The 15,270-nt window shown below is 42.2% G+C and overlaps 2 protein-coding genes and 1 long non-coding RNA gene across 4 annotated transcripts; 2 read left to right on the top strand and 1 right to left on the bottom strand.

The window, feature by feature from the left end:
* Window positions 1-232: 232 nt before the first annotated feature.
* On the top strand, window positions 233-3,582 carry Rplp0-like (ribosomal protein LP0-like). Its single transcript, XM_076806413.1, has 4 exons — window positions 233-452; window positions 622-926; window positions 996-1,232; window positions 1,308-3,582. The coding sequence occupies exons 1-4, from the start codon at window positions 425-427 to the stop codon at window positions 1,467-1,469; spliced, it is 732 nt and encodes a 243-aa protein (XP_076662528.1). The 5' UTR covers window positions 233-424; the 3' UTR covers window positions 1,470-3,582.
* LOC143365865 (uncharacterized) lies at window positions 1,696-3,582 on the top strand. Its single transcript, XR_013084597.1, has 3 exons — window positions 1,696-1,775; window positions 1,866-2,027; window positions 2,127-3,582. It is a non-coding gene; the product is annotated as an uncharacterized LOC143365865 (long non-coding RNA).
* A 77-nt stretch (window positions 3,583-3,659) lies between these two features.
* Window positions 3,660-10,132, bottom strand: Lpin (phosphatidate phosphatase LPIN). 2 transcript variants are annotated; one of them, XR_013084589.1, is made up of 11 exons: window positions 9,944-10,132; window positions 8,848-9,837; window positions 8,585-8,724; window positions 8,304-8,512; window positions 8,049-8,228; window positions 7,419-7,952; window positions 6,996-7,342; window positions 6,418-6,921; window positions 6,241-6,344; window positions 5,284-5,852; window positions 4,531-4,671 (listed from the first exon to the last, which is right to left on the bottom strand). XR_013084589.1 is itself a non-coding variant. In XM_076806312.1 (10 exons), exons 1-10 carry the CDS (start codon window positions 10,130-10,132, stop codon window positions 4,518-4,520), a joined length of 3,351 nt encoding a protein of 1,116 aa, XP_076662427.1. In that variant the 3' UTR covers window positions 3,660-4,517. The 2 variants fall into 2 exon arrangements, 1 of the variants encoding a protein (XP_076662427.1); XM_076806312.1 differs by lacking the exon at window positions 5,284-5,852 and having other exon boundaries at window positions 3,660-4,671.
* Window positions 10,133-15,270: the final 5,138 nt, after the last annotated feature.

The raw sequence follows: 15,270 nt of genomic DNA, 5'->3' as shown, positions 1-15,270 counted from the left end.
TCCTTTTAAACTTCATCGACGCGTTGATATTCGTTATTCGCAAATTACAAATATTCGATGAAACGCGTACATAGCGGAGCATCTAAACGACATTCTTAATTCTGAATTAAACAATACGTCCGACCGACATCTTTCGGTCACGGATAGATAAGAATCATAATTACGACATCAAATAGAAATATACGTTGAAATTATAGTGTATATCATCGTATAATTAAACGAAACATGAATTTCAGTTTTTATTTATTCAAAATAATCTTCGAGTAAGCAAATTTAGTGGAAATTTGACCGGTATATGAGCTATCTGCTCGCATGGAGCCATCTTGTTTGTGCGCGGGTGCTACAGCACATGTTTACCCTGATTGATAACTTGATTTTTGAACGAATATTTTCTCTGTGAAATAGACGATACTTTACCAACAAAATGCCCAAGTCGAAGAGGGATAAAAAAAGTAATGTTATTCTATTTTTATATGTAATCTTCTTGTTAATATATTCTTTACATGTGTAAGGTTATCGAGCTAACCTAATAGAATAACGTTTGATATTGCTACTTCTAATGGATAGTGTATTTAAGGCTCATGTGTATCGTAAAGTAATCGTTAAATTTGTGTTTCACAGTATCTCTTACGAAAACGAGTAAGAAGGGTCTCGTGTTGAAGCAACAAATCGTCGAAGATGTTCGAAACTGCGTCGAAAGATACACAAAAATATTCCTCATATCTGTGGACAACATGCGTAACAATAAACTAAAAGACTTGAGAGGAGAATGGAAGGACAGTCGATTTTTCTTTGGTAAAAACAAAGTGATAGCACTGGCGCTGGGAAAGTCGCGGGAAGACGAAGTTGCCGAAGGGTTGCATAAATTATCTGCAGCGTTACGAGGGCAATGTGGATTGCTGTTTACAAACAGACCCAAAAAACAGGTGCGTATTTCGTTTTTGCAATTTTATAAATACCACAGTATCTAATTAATTCATTCCTGTCGCGTTTAGGTGTTGGAATGGATGGAATCCTACGAGGAAGCAGACCATGCCAGATCTGGGTTTGTGGTAAACGAAACAGTAGTATTACCTGAAGGACCTATGCCAGAATTTCCACATAGCATAGAGCCTCATTTGAGGCAACTGGGAATGCCTACAGCTTTGCAAAAAGGTGTGGTTACGTTGATCAAAGAATACACAGTTTGCAAGAAAGGTCAGACGTTAACCCCGGAACAAGCAAGAATTTTGGTAAATATCTTCAGTTGCTTCCATAAAATGAACCCGACAATTCTTAACAACAGTTCCTTTTCTTTTGTTCATTAGAAACTACTCGATAAACCCTTGGCTACTTTTAAATTGATACCATTGGGAGTATTTTTAAAGAAACATGGGTACAAGCAGTTGATGTCTCAAGACTTTCCTAAAGAAAACGAAATAGAGGAATCTATGGATGTAGAGGAGACCGAAGAGACGGATGACACGTGAAACTTGTGTTATTGCGATAAAATAAAAATTATGTGAATTTGTATATACATAGACTCTGTATATCATGTATAAAAATTAATTTTTCACCCTGTAATTTAGCTCTGTCAAGAACATGAAGTTTTCTTCGTTCTTTTTTTCTGGAAACAATCGATATATATATAATGTTATAAGTCGTTCGAATTTTCTATAAAAAAAATTCTGTAATGATTTTTCCATCGTAATTTCTTTACTCTTATCGAAACTCGTGTACCCATAATGTCAATACCGGCATATTTCACTATACTTTGGATAATCGGAATATTATGGGTGAGCCGTGCAACGATTGCACAAATTTGTTCTAATTGTCTTAAGCCTTTTATAAGGTTAATTTAAATTGTCTTACCATTCTACGTGTAGACCCTATATTATTGGTGTTCGGAAACTTTGCAAAGCCATGACCGTAAAGCTATATTTAAACTAAATTCCGATAAAAAGGGCAGGGCGGCATCTATCGATTTTTCGGATCTATCTGAAAATGAAGAGAATAGGAGTCGCAAGATAGAAAAACTGAAACACGAGGTACATTTTCATGTCATGACTTTCTAATACAAAGTTTGTACGCGTGATAATTAAAAGGGGCTCGAAATTACGTGTACCCATACATAAATCACTTTGCAGATTAAGACCCGTTGGCCGAGCAGAACATCGTTAAACATGGAGTGATGGAAATATAAAAAAAAGAATTTCCAAATTCCTTGTCGGTATCCTTGCATCTGTACCGCGGCGAGATAATAAAATGACGTTTCTTTAACTATATCACCCTCGCATTTAATTATCATTATCCTTATTGCCGTGGGAAACCTAAATTTGACAATTTGGCGGTAATTAGCCGATTAATTCGTCATTTATTGTTCTGCTGGTTACAAGATATACGACGATTACTACAGATAGGAGTTTAGTTGCATCGTAACAGACAATATTACACCAATTATACAGAAACATGGAAATCACTACGTAGACAAGGTGCTGGCATTTGCACACGATTACCGATACATGAACGCTATGCGCTATTCAACACGAAAACGAAACAATGGATCGAATCGGACAATTTAAACATTGGGGGGCCACGAGTCATACAATTTATTCGTTGATTTAGGTCTGTCGTCGCGCGAAGCTAGATTTACTCGATAAATGTTTGTATGTATATGTTTAGACAAGCAATAAGTTGCATTCATTACGAAAGAAGCATTCGAAAATTGATTTTGCGATTTAATAATTGTCGTTCGAGAACTTGCGAAGATTTTCAAGTTTGACTCGACTGTATGTCGATAAAGGTATCAGGAACGATTTCGTTCACGATTTCGTTTTATTCGCTTACTCGATAGAATATCTGCGTAAATATCTATATATATATATGCGAAGTGTCGCCTGCGCAAGAGCATATAAAATTCCCACTAAAAAAATATGTGTATAAACGAAACTATAGATAAGATTCAAATTTATTTGTACTATGTAATATCATGGTTAACAGAATAGATAAAATAATACTAGAAATTAAACATTCAATAACATATAAAATACCGTTTCTTGGTCGTTAGAATTATATACACTCTTTACAAAGCACTAATTAACATACTTTTAAACCTAAACGGATCGCCCGCGAATATTCGGAAAAAAAAGAGGAAAAAGAGTAACAGCATTCCAATTTTCGTTTCTCAACACTGTTTCGACTCTGTCCAAGGAGCCGATAGAATACGGGTATATCGTCTGACAACGTGATTATTGGTACTTTTCATTTGTACGTATATTGTATTGTAGTATAATAGTTTCTTCGAGTAGTAAACAGTCCAAACGAAACTGAAAATACTTTGAACTCGATTCTTCTTTGGTTAAACGCAATTGTACTTTCCGTATCTTTCGATGGTACGAGCTAAAGATTATTATTGCAGGAAAAAAGAAAGAGCAAACGAAAAGGTAAAGATGACGTTGCTCTTGCCGTGGGGTGTTTTCTGGTGGTGTTGTTGCAGGGAACTTAGGTCAACTTAGTCTATTCTATTATATCGACGCGTACCTAGACGATGCATTCTGAAAGACAAAGGTGTACGTAATGTGTATCGCAAAAAAAAAAAAGAAACGACGACGCGTTCTCGACGTAATTCGGCGTAGGCAAGTACATACCCGGAAAAACAAGCGGTTTCAATCACGAGCTCGTTTTCTCTACACTGAGATCTCATATCGACCGTTTGTTCGACAAGTACTACTTCCGCCGAAATATCACAATACACAAACGAGGTAAAGAGTCTAGGATATATGGCAATCTCACAGCACACTAATTCAACAGAGATCTCGTATAAAAATAAATAAGGATTTCTTAAACGAAGTGTTCGATAAAACTAAAACTAAAATAGGCATATAAACTATATTACATACGATACGCTGGATCCTCGTGTCGTAGAGCAACTAACGATTAAAAAACATTCGTATCATCGGTGAAGAACTCGACTAAAATGGAACAAAGCTTCTCGAGAAGAGCGAACAGTAAAAGGTGCTTCCTGTTTAGCTATGTTACGTCGCCGGTAAACGCGGCAACAACGTTATCAACGATCGCACACGAGCGATCCGTTTCGAAACGGACGTTCAACAACAAAATCAACCTTTCAACCGAGAAGAAACGCGGCCTGCTCTCTAACCGCGCGTCATTCTCACAAAAATCGAGCGGTCAAGGAGCAAAACGTTCCTCCGTTCTAACAGAATTGGAATGTGATCGAATCGAATCGAATAGAAAACGTTTGAAACAATGGCGAGAATCGTCGATGTCGCGTTAGCGTTATTTAGTGATTATCATTATCTAGTGTCTTCCGACGAACCGAATACAACACCGAACGTTAAGCTTACGATCGCGTAGCAGACACATCGAGAGAAAACAAGTCGCACCAAGCAACAACGCTCTATAGCCGATAATACGTGGGAGTATAAAAAGTAGCTAAATACCGACGATCGTTTTTTGTTTTCTTATTACGAATAGATTATCGTTTTGCGCCGGTGCAAAACACGTACACAGGTTTATCCTTAGTAGACAGTCCGAGTTTGAGCATAAAGTTCCTCCAGCGACGCCATTTCCGGTATTGGATCTCGCCAGTACGCGAAATGGCTGAATTCGTCAGCGGCGTCGACCCTCCACGCCGGGAATAAATGGTCGACTATGTAGCTCATGTTCGAGTATCTGGAAAAAGATAATGCAAACATGACGATCACATGGCTTCATGGCGATCTATAGAATTTCGTCGTCGCGTTGTCCGTCTGTCCGTCGAAGGTTCAATGAGAGAAACGATTCAGAAGGATCGAGAGAGAGAGAGAACGTCGAACTGTTTTTCTTCGTAGACCAGGGGAATAAACGTCGGATAAGATACACACAGACAGATTATCGTAGAATCGTGATGATGGTCGATGATGATCGTGGGTCTTGAGATGCGCACAATGGTATAGCCGTTACAGAGAGTACGAGGCTATTGGTTTCCTTCTTCTCGGAAGATGAAGACAAAAAAAAATGTAACATTCATGCGACAGGTGTTAATTTCGAAGATTTAGTTTCGAGATGATCTACCGAGAGGTAGTCGAGACGGAACGAAGGAATAAATGTATCGTGCACTCGGTGGAAGATTCGTGCGATTCCCACGAATCGTGTACTACATTTTTTTTCGTGAGTTCTACTGCCAGGAGAATCTTGAGAAACGTGAAGCGACGGCAACGTTATTAAGACTGTTGATGATGAGAGGAGTCCGGTGATCGTGTAAGTGACAAGAAGCGGCTGCAGGACGTAACAACAAGTGCTTACCCTATAAATCGTAAGAAGACAGGTGTGGATGTTCTTGCATAACCAAACACATCATACAACACATGTACTAATGACGTCGACTTGAGATGGGACGAGTATAAATTTCAAGATGCCTCGCCTCGAAAGAATATGCCATTGGACGAAGTTACGTGTGTTTCGGTTTAACGCGCTCGCGCGCGGACCTCGTCTGCTCTTCTTGCAGCGTGTATCGCGACGTATCACTATGGAACGTGTACGTACGCGTGTGCGACAGAAAGCACACGGAGGCCCCTCGAAAGCGACCCGTTAGAAAACTAGTTGGAATCTATCGTGTATCGCTGTCTCCACACTACGTAGAGAATACATTGTTCTATCTAATGGTTCCCGGAATGAGGTAGTTAGTTAATTTCTACGGGACAGATTCCCGGACCAATGGCAGGATTAATGCTGCCTTGTGTGGACGTCGTTATCGCAACATGACTAAGTGGATCAACATTATGACACAGTTATGGTTGTGCCGCCATCAGTAGCTGTTTCGTACGGGCAGTGGCGGGAACAACTCATTGACGATATTGCACTGACACGCGTAGCTGGAAACACAGAAATATCCGTCCTATAAATACATCTTTTTTTCCCCGAAAGAATCACCGTATAGACGCGCATAGTCTTCCCTTCCGATTACTAAACTCCTTCGTTTCCAAAGTTTCGGTTCAACGTAAGAGAACGGCCGCGGTCCGGCTCTATTCATCTAGAAATGCGCTAATAGATGCGTTACAGATGGTGAAACTAATGCGACGACATGCGGTAATATCGTAGAAAGCATTTAAATCGTTATCGTACTACCGAAGAACCGACGTTATCGTAACGCATATCGTTTCACAACTAAATACTAGATCAGACTTTAATCGAAACAGGTGTAAGAAAAAGTTGACAAATACGGAGAATAAAAGCATAGGAAAAAAAAGTATGATTACTTACGAGGATTGGAATGTCTGCGTTAATTCGTGCTTTAATTCACCTCTGTGGTTTATAGTGAATATTCGCATAGTAGGAATTCCAACAGCCCGGTACGCCCATACATCCTGCAAGACAAACGGAAATAAGCGAAATGATAAGCAAACAGGTGTTCGCTAATCACGGAAAAGTAATAGTTACGTTGATTCGATTTCCGTAACCAGCGTAGAACGGTTTCGAGCCCTCCGGGAACAACGCTTGGATATCGCTGAGGCAGGATATTTTAAATTCTTCGGGTTTCTTCTCGATGACCTCGCGATGGAATGCTGAAATCAAGCTGGTCGGATTGAGCAGCAACGGACCCTCGGGCAACGACAGATCGCCCTGCTTGATGCTCTTCAGATATTCCCTGGTGACTCTGGCCTGTCCGATCGCTCTCGCCGAGAGATAGAGCAGCTTGTAGCCGTTGTTCTTAATTTTCGTGAACAATTGAGCAACTCCCGATTGGGCCCAGTCCTTGCCAACGATGGGCAAGATGTGACCCAAGACATCCGACTTTGTGATAGTCCCGTCGATGTCGGAGATGACGATTTTGTCGTCCCATCTCCATTTGTAGATGTGACACTTGCAACGGGTTGTCCCTTGGTAAGCCGTGGTCACGCTAAAAACGACCTCGTTGGCCCCGTCCTTCAAATTAAGACTCGCCTGCAAACAACGAACACGTTCGGAATGATATCGGTATCGTATTAAATGGCAACAATAACGAAAGGTATACATACTATTTGGGCAGACGACAGTCTCAAAGTTTTACGATACTTTTCGGTGGATTCGTAATAAGGTCTTCGTTCCTTGGGTATTTTAACGCCCTGCGATTTATTCTGATTGCTGTCAGAGTCCTCGCTGCCGCTGTAACCTTCGCCCTCCCTTTCTCGATTTTTCTCGGCTTCGACGAAACCAGTCGCGGCTTTATCGCACTCCTTTTCGATCTCGATCGCGGGCCTATCGCGATTTCCTATCTCCTCCGCGTTATGATCGGCATCTCTGGCCGCTGTCTCTTCGCTCGGTGTACTTTCCTTGGATTCGCTCAATTGCTCCGGTGATTGTAGATTGGCTGCTCCTCCGTCGACTGTAATATTTGCGACGAGGCATGTTATTAGCATCGTGTATCGTTCGAATTAAAAGTCCTGATAAAAGCATGTTACCTTGACTAAGCTCTTGGGGCTTTTTCGAGGGTTGCGTGGAACGTCTCCACGAGAACCAGGAACTGTAACCGCTGCGACTTTCGGGCTTGCCATTGTTCTCTTGCTTCTTTTCTTCGTGCATCGGCAGAGACATGCATTGGGCATACAGATTTTCTATTGTCGTTTGCGGCAAGTGTCTTTGGAAAGCAGCGTACGTTATCACGATCGGGCAAGCGGTAGTCCAATTGTAAAACTTTCCGTTAATCTTAACGACTAGATTCGGATTTTCGTACAATTTCGGATCGGTGCATATGTCCTCGAAATGGAGCAAGTTCTGATGGAAAGTTTCCTTGGAAGGACCATGCTCGGAGTCCAAACCACCGCACAACGACAAGCTGACGTCCATGCTGTTGTCGAATATCGTATGCTTCGGTTCCTCGAAATCGCTGTCCAGCGATTTTGGCCCTCCGATTGCTCCGATTACGCTATTCGGGCTTTGGGGTAAACTCGGTCCGTTACCCGATTCGGTGTCCTCCTCGTCCACAGCTTTCCTGTCTGGAAATTACATTACGATCGTAATTAGTTCTTCCTTATTCTGTGTTAGTGATTTAACGTGACATTCGAAATACTTTCGGGGCGAGTTATTTATACCTTTGGCGGCTGTCGGGCCTCTGTGAGAAGAAGGGAAGTAGAGCGCCGCGACTTCAGGGTCTAGTTCGTCGGCGTTTATGTCGCTCAAATAAATTCCTTCGGATTCCGGATTGTGTCTCACGCGAGAAGTCTTCTTCATAAAGGAGAACATTCCGCTGAGCATGGAGCGATGTGCCTCCGCTATAATCAAATGAGTAATTTAGCAAATCAAACAGGAATACGTAAGGTGCAGGGTATATGTATAGATTAACTAACTATTGTTTGGTTGGTTAGCCGCGTTCGTCGAGTTCAATGAATTCCTGTGAGACGGGTGTGCCGTTTCTGGGGGTAGACTCGGCAGTTCGCCCCATCTCCAACTCTGCTGAAGACTTTTATCCTCCCCTTCCGCGTTGTCTTGCGTGATCTTTCGCATTTCAAACTCCGTGTCGGACTGAACCGGGGAGCACGGCCTGGAATCCTGATTCCTGTTCAGATACGATCGCAATTAATGAAAGGGGAAATCGTGGTTTCGAGAAAAGAGCGGTGCTTGCACATACTTGGTGACCTCGGTGTCGCTGAAGAAATGGAAGTCCGTCTCCGGTCGAGTTTCAGACGGCTCTTGCATCGAGGCGGCAGGCTCGGCAGACGGCGTACTCTTATTCTCCGTTTCTGGAACCGGGCTCGGCCCCTTCAACATCTTTCGTACAATGTACATATCAATACGCAACCCTCCAGAAGCACAACGTTACTCCCTTGCGCTCCAAACGATTAAACTACGATTAAGAGTGCAAAGAGTTCAACCTTATCCCATGGAACTTACCGGTTCGACGAGAGAGTCGTCTTGAATGGACACGTCGTTCTCGCTGACTTCGGTTTGACTGCTGCTGCCGTTGCTGGCCTTCCTGTGGGATCCCTTCTTCCTCATGATGCTCTTCCTTTTTCGCTTCCTTTTCGTGGAATTGTTATTCTTATTTTCTTCGACCGTTTCGTCCTTCGAAGTTTTCTTGGTCAACGACGAGTTCGACTCGTCGCTGGACTTTTCTTTCGCACTGCTCTGCACGTCGTCCGTGATCGGCCTAAAGTCGTTTTTGACCACGCTAATCTTGCGGATCCTATCCGAGGAAGTCACAGCTACGAAAGACTTGGGAGTCGACGCGGTGGCTGGACGAGTCTCGTCCTCGTTTATGCCTTCCATGTCGAAGATTTCTTCCACGTTTTTCAGAGACTCTTGCTTTTCCTCTTCTTTGTCTTTCCAGTCGCTCAACAGGGCTATCTCAAACTTGTGCCTCTGTTCGACCGGTAACTCCGGGAAATTTTCCTTAAACAATCTGTCCTTCTCTTCGTTCCCCAGAGCGGAGTATTGTTCTCGAATCAACTGCTGTTTTTGAAAGGTGGATATATTACCAAAGTTCTCCTTGAACAAGTTGTCTCTTTCCTCCGCTGTCAAAGAAGCTGTTTTGAGCCACTGTTCTCTGCGCTCTGCGGGAAGATCGGAAAACTCTTCGATCAGAAATTGTTCCCGTTGGTCAGGAGGCAAAGCGGACATCTGTTCCCACTTCTCTTTCTCTATGGACAAAACCGATTCTAGCAAAATCTTGTCTCTTTGTTCTCGAGGCACGTCGGAGAGAACATTGAATCTGGACGGTGGGAAACACGCGTCGTCCGGGATGGGGGAACAGGCCAAGTGAGGTGGAATCTCCGTGTCGGCTGGAGATCCATCGGAGCCAACTTCTTCGACGAAGAAAGCTTCTCCGGAGTCTCCCAGCTTCATATGAATCTGCCTCGGCTCTCCATTGATTTCTATGTCCACCTACGAAAACGTCGACAAGAGTTAATTACGTTCTTTGGTAGTCGACGATCGGACAGAAGTGCGAAGGCTGTGAAACAGGCAGCAGAAGGAGAAATTCGAAACTTACCACTTTCTCCCTGGAGCGAAGTACCCCCAGTTTTCCAAAACGCACGTGAAAGGGTGAGCAGGTGAACGATCCATCCGGCTGCTCGACGACCACGACGTCGATGGCACCGGTGAGCGTCGCCGCGTTGATCTCATTGTAAAAGTCTCGAAAATTACTAATAAACTTACCAATGTAGTTCATGCTGTACATCTTTGTACCGACTCCCGATCAAAATCGTTCTCGAAATGTACACTCGACAAATAGATTTGACCGCTGTTCAAACGAAATCGACACACGGTGCGCGCGTGCCCTCCCAGAGATACGCCGAGACGAAAGACGCACGATTCACCGCGTTGTTGGTTCCAAGATATTTACTTAACCATGTTGGAAAACCGAATTTCGACGGCATCCAAGAGGCTCGCGGGACGCGACGATCGTCGAGGAAACACTGCGACAGGCAGACGATCGCTGTCCGATCAAGTTCGAAACCGAATTTCACTGGGCTTCCGAATTCAGCTGTGTCACCGACTCGAAACGGTCGCGAACTGTCAACGAATCGCCGGTGAACTATCTCGAAGAGACACACCGAGCGTCGATTTGTGATGCGCCGTGTTCCGTGACGTACGAGTCGACAGTCCACGAAGAAAGCGAACCCTCGGTGAGAGGATACTCGTCAGTCGGATCGAAGGGAGAGCGTATCCTTTGTTCCTGGAAGGTTCGCTGAGAAATCCGATCAAGCACCAGCAGACGGTGGTCCAAGTTGACGTTAGAACCGATCACGTGGCCCGTCTCGACCAATCGCAGGCCCGATGCGCGTCGCTCGATAAGACGCGTGCTGTCACGTGACTCTGTCCGGTGTTTACCGCGCTCTTCGAAACGCAGCGAACCTGCAAAGTAAACGGTAAACGGTAAACGATGCGGAAAAAGAACGTGAACTTTGTTCCGGCTTTCGGATGACTCATCGCTGTCACCCGGTGCGACTGTTTTCTGGTATCGGCTCGTTATCCATCATGGTTTCGATACAAGTCACCCCGAGATACGGTGACACGAAAACGAAAGTCACCGAGCGATGCGTACCGGTGCGTGTGCGTTGTTGCGCGCCGAGCAACGGGAGACACGGTGCCAGCGATGCTGCGCCGCACAGTGGGCAATTTGGACAAAATCGGATTCAAAATCAAGGAACTTTCGATAGGAATGAGGTAGAGCGATGAAATTTTTTTTTAATTAAAGCTGCAACTTTGTAGAATATGGGAAAATAGAGAGATTGTGGTACGAACGTTTTTTAACCTCGAGAAAATTCGTTAAACGCGCACAAATTCAAGAAAATTGTAGTTTTTCCAATACCACGCGCGGAAAAAATTTTTTTCTAACATGCTATACATCATTTCCCATAGATTTTTTCACGCTGATTTCAAATCTGGGCTCAACATTTGTCTACGACCTCAGGATTTTGCAAAAAATATATTTTTGTGACTAAAACTAATGAAGTCATTTTTTCGTTGAAATGATTGGATGGTAATAATCTCCCTATTTTTCCCATATTCTACAAAGTTTCAGTTTTAATTTAAAAAAAATTTCATCGCTCTACCTCATTCCTATCGAAAGTTCCTTGATTTTGAATCCGATTTTGTCCAAATTGCCCACTGTGCGTCGTTTACACTTCCGGTTCGAATCGGTTTTCAAAGGTTCGCGGAGAGAAAACGTCCGAGAACGGTACAAAACGGAATCCAATTTTAGCGAACGTCACGCGTCCGATTTCAATGCCAGCGAAATCGTACAACCGCGAAATTTAAGCGGAGATTACGGTTACGCAAGTTGACCGCGGTCGTGTGTTAGTAAACCGGACGCACACATTTTTACGATCCGCGGATAAGCGTATCGTTATTCGAGCCTGGTAAATCATGCGATCGGTTGATGAAAATCGGCTGTTTTTCCATAAATCGATATTATTGTATATTGCCGGATCGAAATTCGATACCGATCGCTAAAACAGACTGGAACGCGTTGCCCCATGAAATTGACGAGATTTGATTTATTCGATCGGTTCCGACCGAAGCGTGTTTATAATTTCAGAGTTATGCTAATTCAGTTACGTTGTAAATCAATTGCACAATTGAATTACATTATATTTCAATTATATAGTAACTCAACTACGTCGTAACTGAATTACGTAATCCAAACCTTTCAATTAATTCAATTACTAATTATTTTAATCAGGTGTGTAAATGAAATACTATTTACTAAATACTAACCCATACTGTTATTGGTTAGTGGTAAGCTAAAACCGTTCCTCTTTTCAGTTTTTTGTTATTAGAGAATGTATTTCATTTTACTTACAAATAATATTAATATTTGTTTAATGAGTCTCATTAGGTGATTGTCGTTATTTTTTCCTTTTAATATATATCGTAACCTGGGTAAAGTAGAGACATGTTTCCTTTTTCTGCTTTTCGTATTTATGTTTGAAATTTAACAAATTTGTAACGCAGAAGTTATTTCTGTTCAGATATTATAAATGTATTAATAATAAATTCCTTATGTTTGAAACCTTCACATGGATTTTTCAACCTCTCATTACCTAATACTTTATTATTCTTTAATTTTTTATTTTAATCTAATTACATCGTAATTCGTAATTGACGTGGTTTAATTGCAAAGTATTTTACAATTTTACACCATTGCGATTACGAATTACATTGTAATTTAATTGAACGGAGATCTGAATTATAAATTATATGAGCGACCTCATCAATGTAATTTAATTACACTATAATTCAATTACTTTGTAATTATAATTCCTGGAGTAATTCAATTGTAAATCTGCACAAGTCTGATCGTAATTCGTAATTAATGTAATTTAAGTACAAAGTATTTTGTAATTGTACTCCACTGCAATTACGAATTACATTATAATTTAATTGAATGAAGGTCTAAATTATAAATTACAATGTAATTTAATTACAGTATAATTCAATTACTTTGTAATTATAATTCCTGGAGTAATTCAACTGTAATTCTGCACAACTCTGATTTCAATGAACGTAGAATAAGAGGTCCGACCTGTCGGTCTTACGGCCGCGTGTCATATAAGTTGCATGTTGGAGAGCAACGTGGTGCGTGACCGCGCAACCGATCATTCCGTCAAACATAATGAGGCTATTTTCGACTTGAATCCACACAACGACAGTTTCGCAGTAGTTAAATGTACGCCCACTGGTCACGATGAGCATCCTGCAGCAAACTCAAAAACCATTTAATCTCGACCCAGTCTTTTTATATACTTACACGATAATAAGTGTAAATCCATTTCGCAATCGATGAATCTCCCGATTCGCAACGAAATTGTCAAATTTAATCATTCAGTTTTTAAGTAAATTTTAGATAAACATTTGTAACAACGCACCAATGATTTCGCATTTGTTTTTGAAAAGATATTTATTGTATTCTATAAAATATGTGTTATGTTGTTCCTAAAGTTTCGTCAAGATATTCTCTAAATTTCCTATAAAAAAAATCACAGCTTAACACGTTCGGCGCCGCGTCACCCATATTTGGGTGTCGGAATTATTTGTGCAGGTTTTAAAATGAATTTTTACGTTGATATATTCATTGTACTAAACTTGATTAGGATCTGTCACATCTAAGAAAGTTGCAGGATTACTCAGTATGATACATTTAATTTTTTGCAATTTTTATTTCATTAAATACCTTACTTTGATTTTATGGAATTTTTCGAGCTTCCAGTTGGGCGTTCGAAGTGTCAAAGGTCGCCCAACTTTCAGCGAGTTATTCGTGTCCCCCACCTCGAAGAAAGAATCTCAACGGACAATTCGGCTGACGAAATTTTGCGAGTTCGTCTCGAGTCTGCGCGAAAGCGGCGTGCGGAACAAAAGCGATCGCGTCTTCCAAATTTCTTATCGAATCGTTCGACGTCCTCCTTATCTTTAAAGCGACGATCGTGGCGAAGAGAAGCTTGGGAAATTGCCGGAAGCGGTGACTGCGCGATGACTCGAGGATTCGAGGAAGAAGGATTCATACTTTGTCGAACGGCCATATTTTCATCGTGGCGGAAACGTGCGGTATTTTCGGCCAAAACTTCGAGCGAAGACAGAGATTGTTCGACGCGATTCGACCTTGCAACGACAGGCCACGCGCGACGCGACGATTGAATTGAATTTGAAATAATTTCATCGTTGGGACAACGATCTCTCTCATTCTTTTTTCTCCCGCTTTTTCCTCGATCATCTAGCTCTCGAGCGTCCCGCAGGATATTCGGTTGTCGTCGAACAGGGAATGCGGAACCAGTTACGCGTTCAACAAAAGTCGACGAGTCGCTCGCGTGCGTTTCGAGTTGTCTGGGATTCGGCGAATCGCCAAACGCGAGTATCGCTCGAGCCAAGAGCCAGCGCGGCCTGCCGCGAGATCTTCCACAGAAAAATTCTTCCGCGAGTTAGGCTTCGTTATCGTCCACGTTCTCGCCGAGTGACCGATTCGAACTCCGAATGGCGACTCTCATCGAAATCCTTCTCTTGTCTCGTCCACGAGAGCTCTCTTCGAGAGCTTCCTTCGTCACGCGGAACTTTCAAACGGTAAAAGCTTGTTTACGCGCCGATTCGGCTGCGACCTTTCTCTCCTTCCCTCTCCCTCCCCTCCCTCTCTCTCTCTATATATACAGAGTGGGGCAATAACTATGTCCACTTTGAATATTTGTAATCCACTTTGTTATTTGTAATAATATGAAAAAATATTATATACAAAACTTACACGGTATAGAGGGGGGGGGGGCATATTGTGACACAAACATTTTCGTGGGCGCAGGCACAGATCTCAAGGTCATCTCTGTTTTTTCATGTGATATCCAGCGTTGAGACTTCAGCGAGCTATCATTGAAGGCCACGCAAGGTCAACTGTGGTAGTCAAATAAACTTTCTTACATTACAGGAGCAATCTTGCAATCTTCGCATTTCATCCATATCACGTTACTCTTCAGCAAGAGTTACACGGCACGGATTTTGTGAATCGTGCTCGCATTTTGCCAGTGGGCTCTACACAAAATACAAATCGATGAAACAGTTTTTTCTCCAATACTGTTCACCGATAACGTTTACTAACCGCGGGAATCTTAATTTGCATAATACGCATTACTGGAGTATCGATAATCAACACTGGTTACGACAAGGTGAGCATCGACGACAATGGTCAGTTAACGTGTGGTGTGGAATCGTTCGTGATCGAACAATCGGACCGAATATATGATACTTTATACGATATGAACACTTTATACGAAGCAGATTGGGGGACTTTATTAGAAAATGTAGCATTAAACGTTCGTCAAATAGTTTACAGCA

This window comes from Halictus rubicundus, chromosome 2 (genome assembly GCF_050948215.1).
Source record: "Halictus rubicundus isolate RS-2024b chromosome 2, iyHalRubi1_principal, whole genome shotgun sequence".
Taxonomy (NCBI): domain Eukaryota; kingdom Metazoa; phylum Arthropoda; class Insecta; order Hymenoptera; family Halictidae; genus Halictus; species Halictus rubicundus.
This window is presented reverse-complemented; position numbering and strand designations above follow the sequence as displayed.

Bases quoted from the DNA above. Each gene is read 5' to 3' on its own strand.
- Rplp0-like (XM_076806413.1), top strand. From the start codon at position 425: ATGCCCAAGTCGAAGAGGGATAAAAAAA. The intron at 453-621 runs GTAATGTTATTC...TGTGTTTCACAG, and splicing joins GTCGAAGAGGGATAAAAAAA to TATCTCTTACGAAAACGAGT. The intron at 927-995 runs GTGCGTATTTCG...TGTCGCGTTTAG, and splicing joins CAAACAGACCCAAAAAACAG to GTGTTGGAATGGATGGAATC.
- Lpin (XM_076806312.1), bottom strand. From the start codon at position 10,132: ATGTACAGCATGAACTACATTGGTAAGTTTATTAGTAATTTTCGAGAC. The intron at 9,838-9,943 runs GTAAGTTTCGAA...ACGTTTTCGTAG, and splicing joins TTCGCTCCAGGGAGAAAGTG to GTGGACATAGAAATCAATGG. The intron at 8,725-8,847 runs GTAAGTTCCATG...ATTGTACGAAAG, and splicing joins ACGACTCTCTCGTCGAACCG to ATGTTGAAGGGGCCGAGCCC.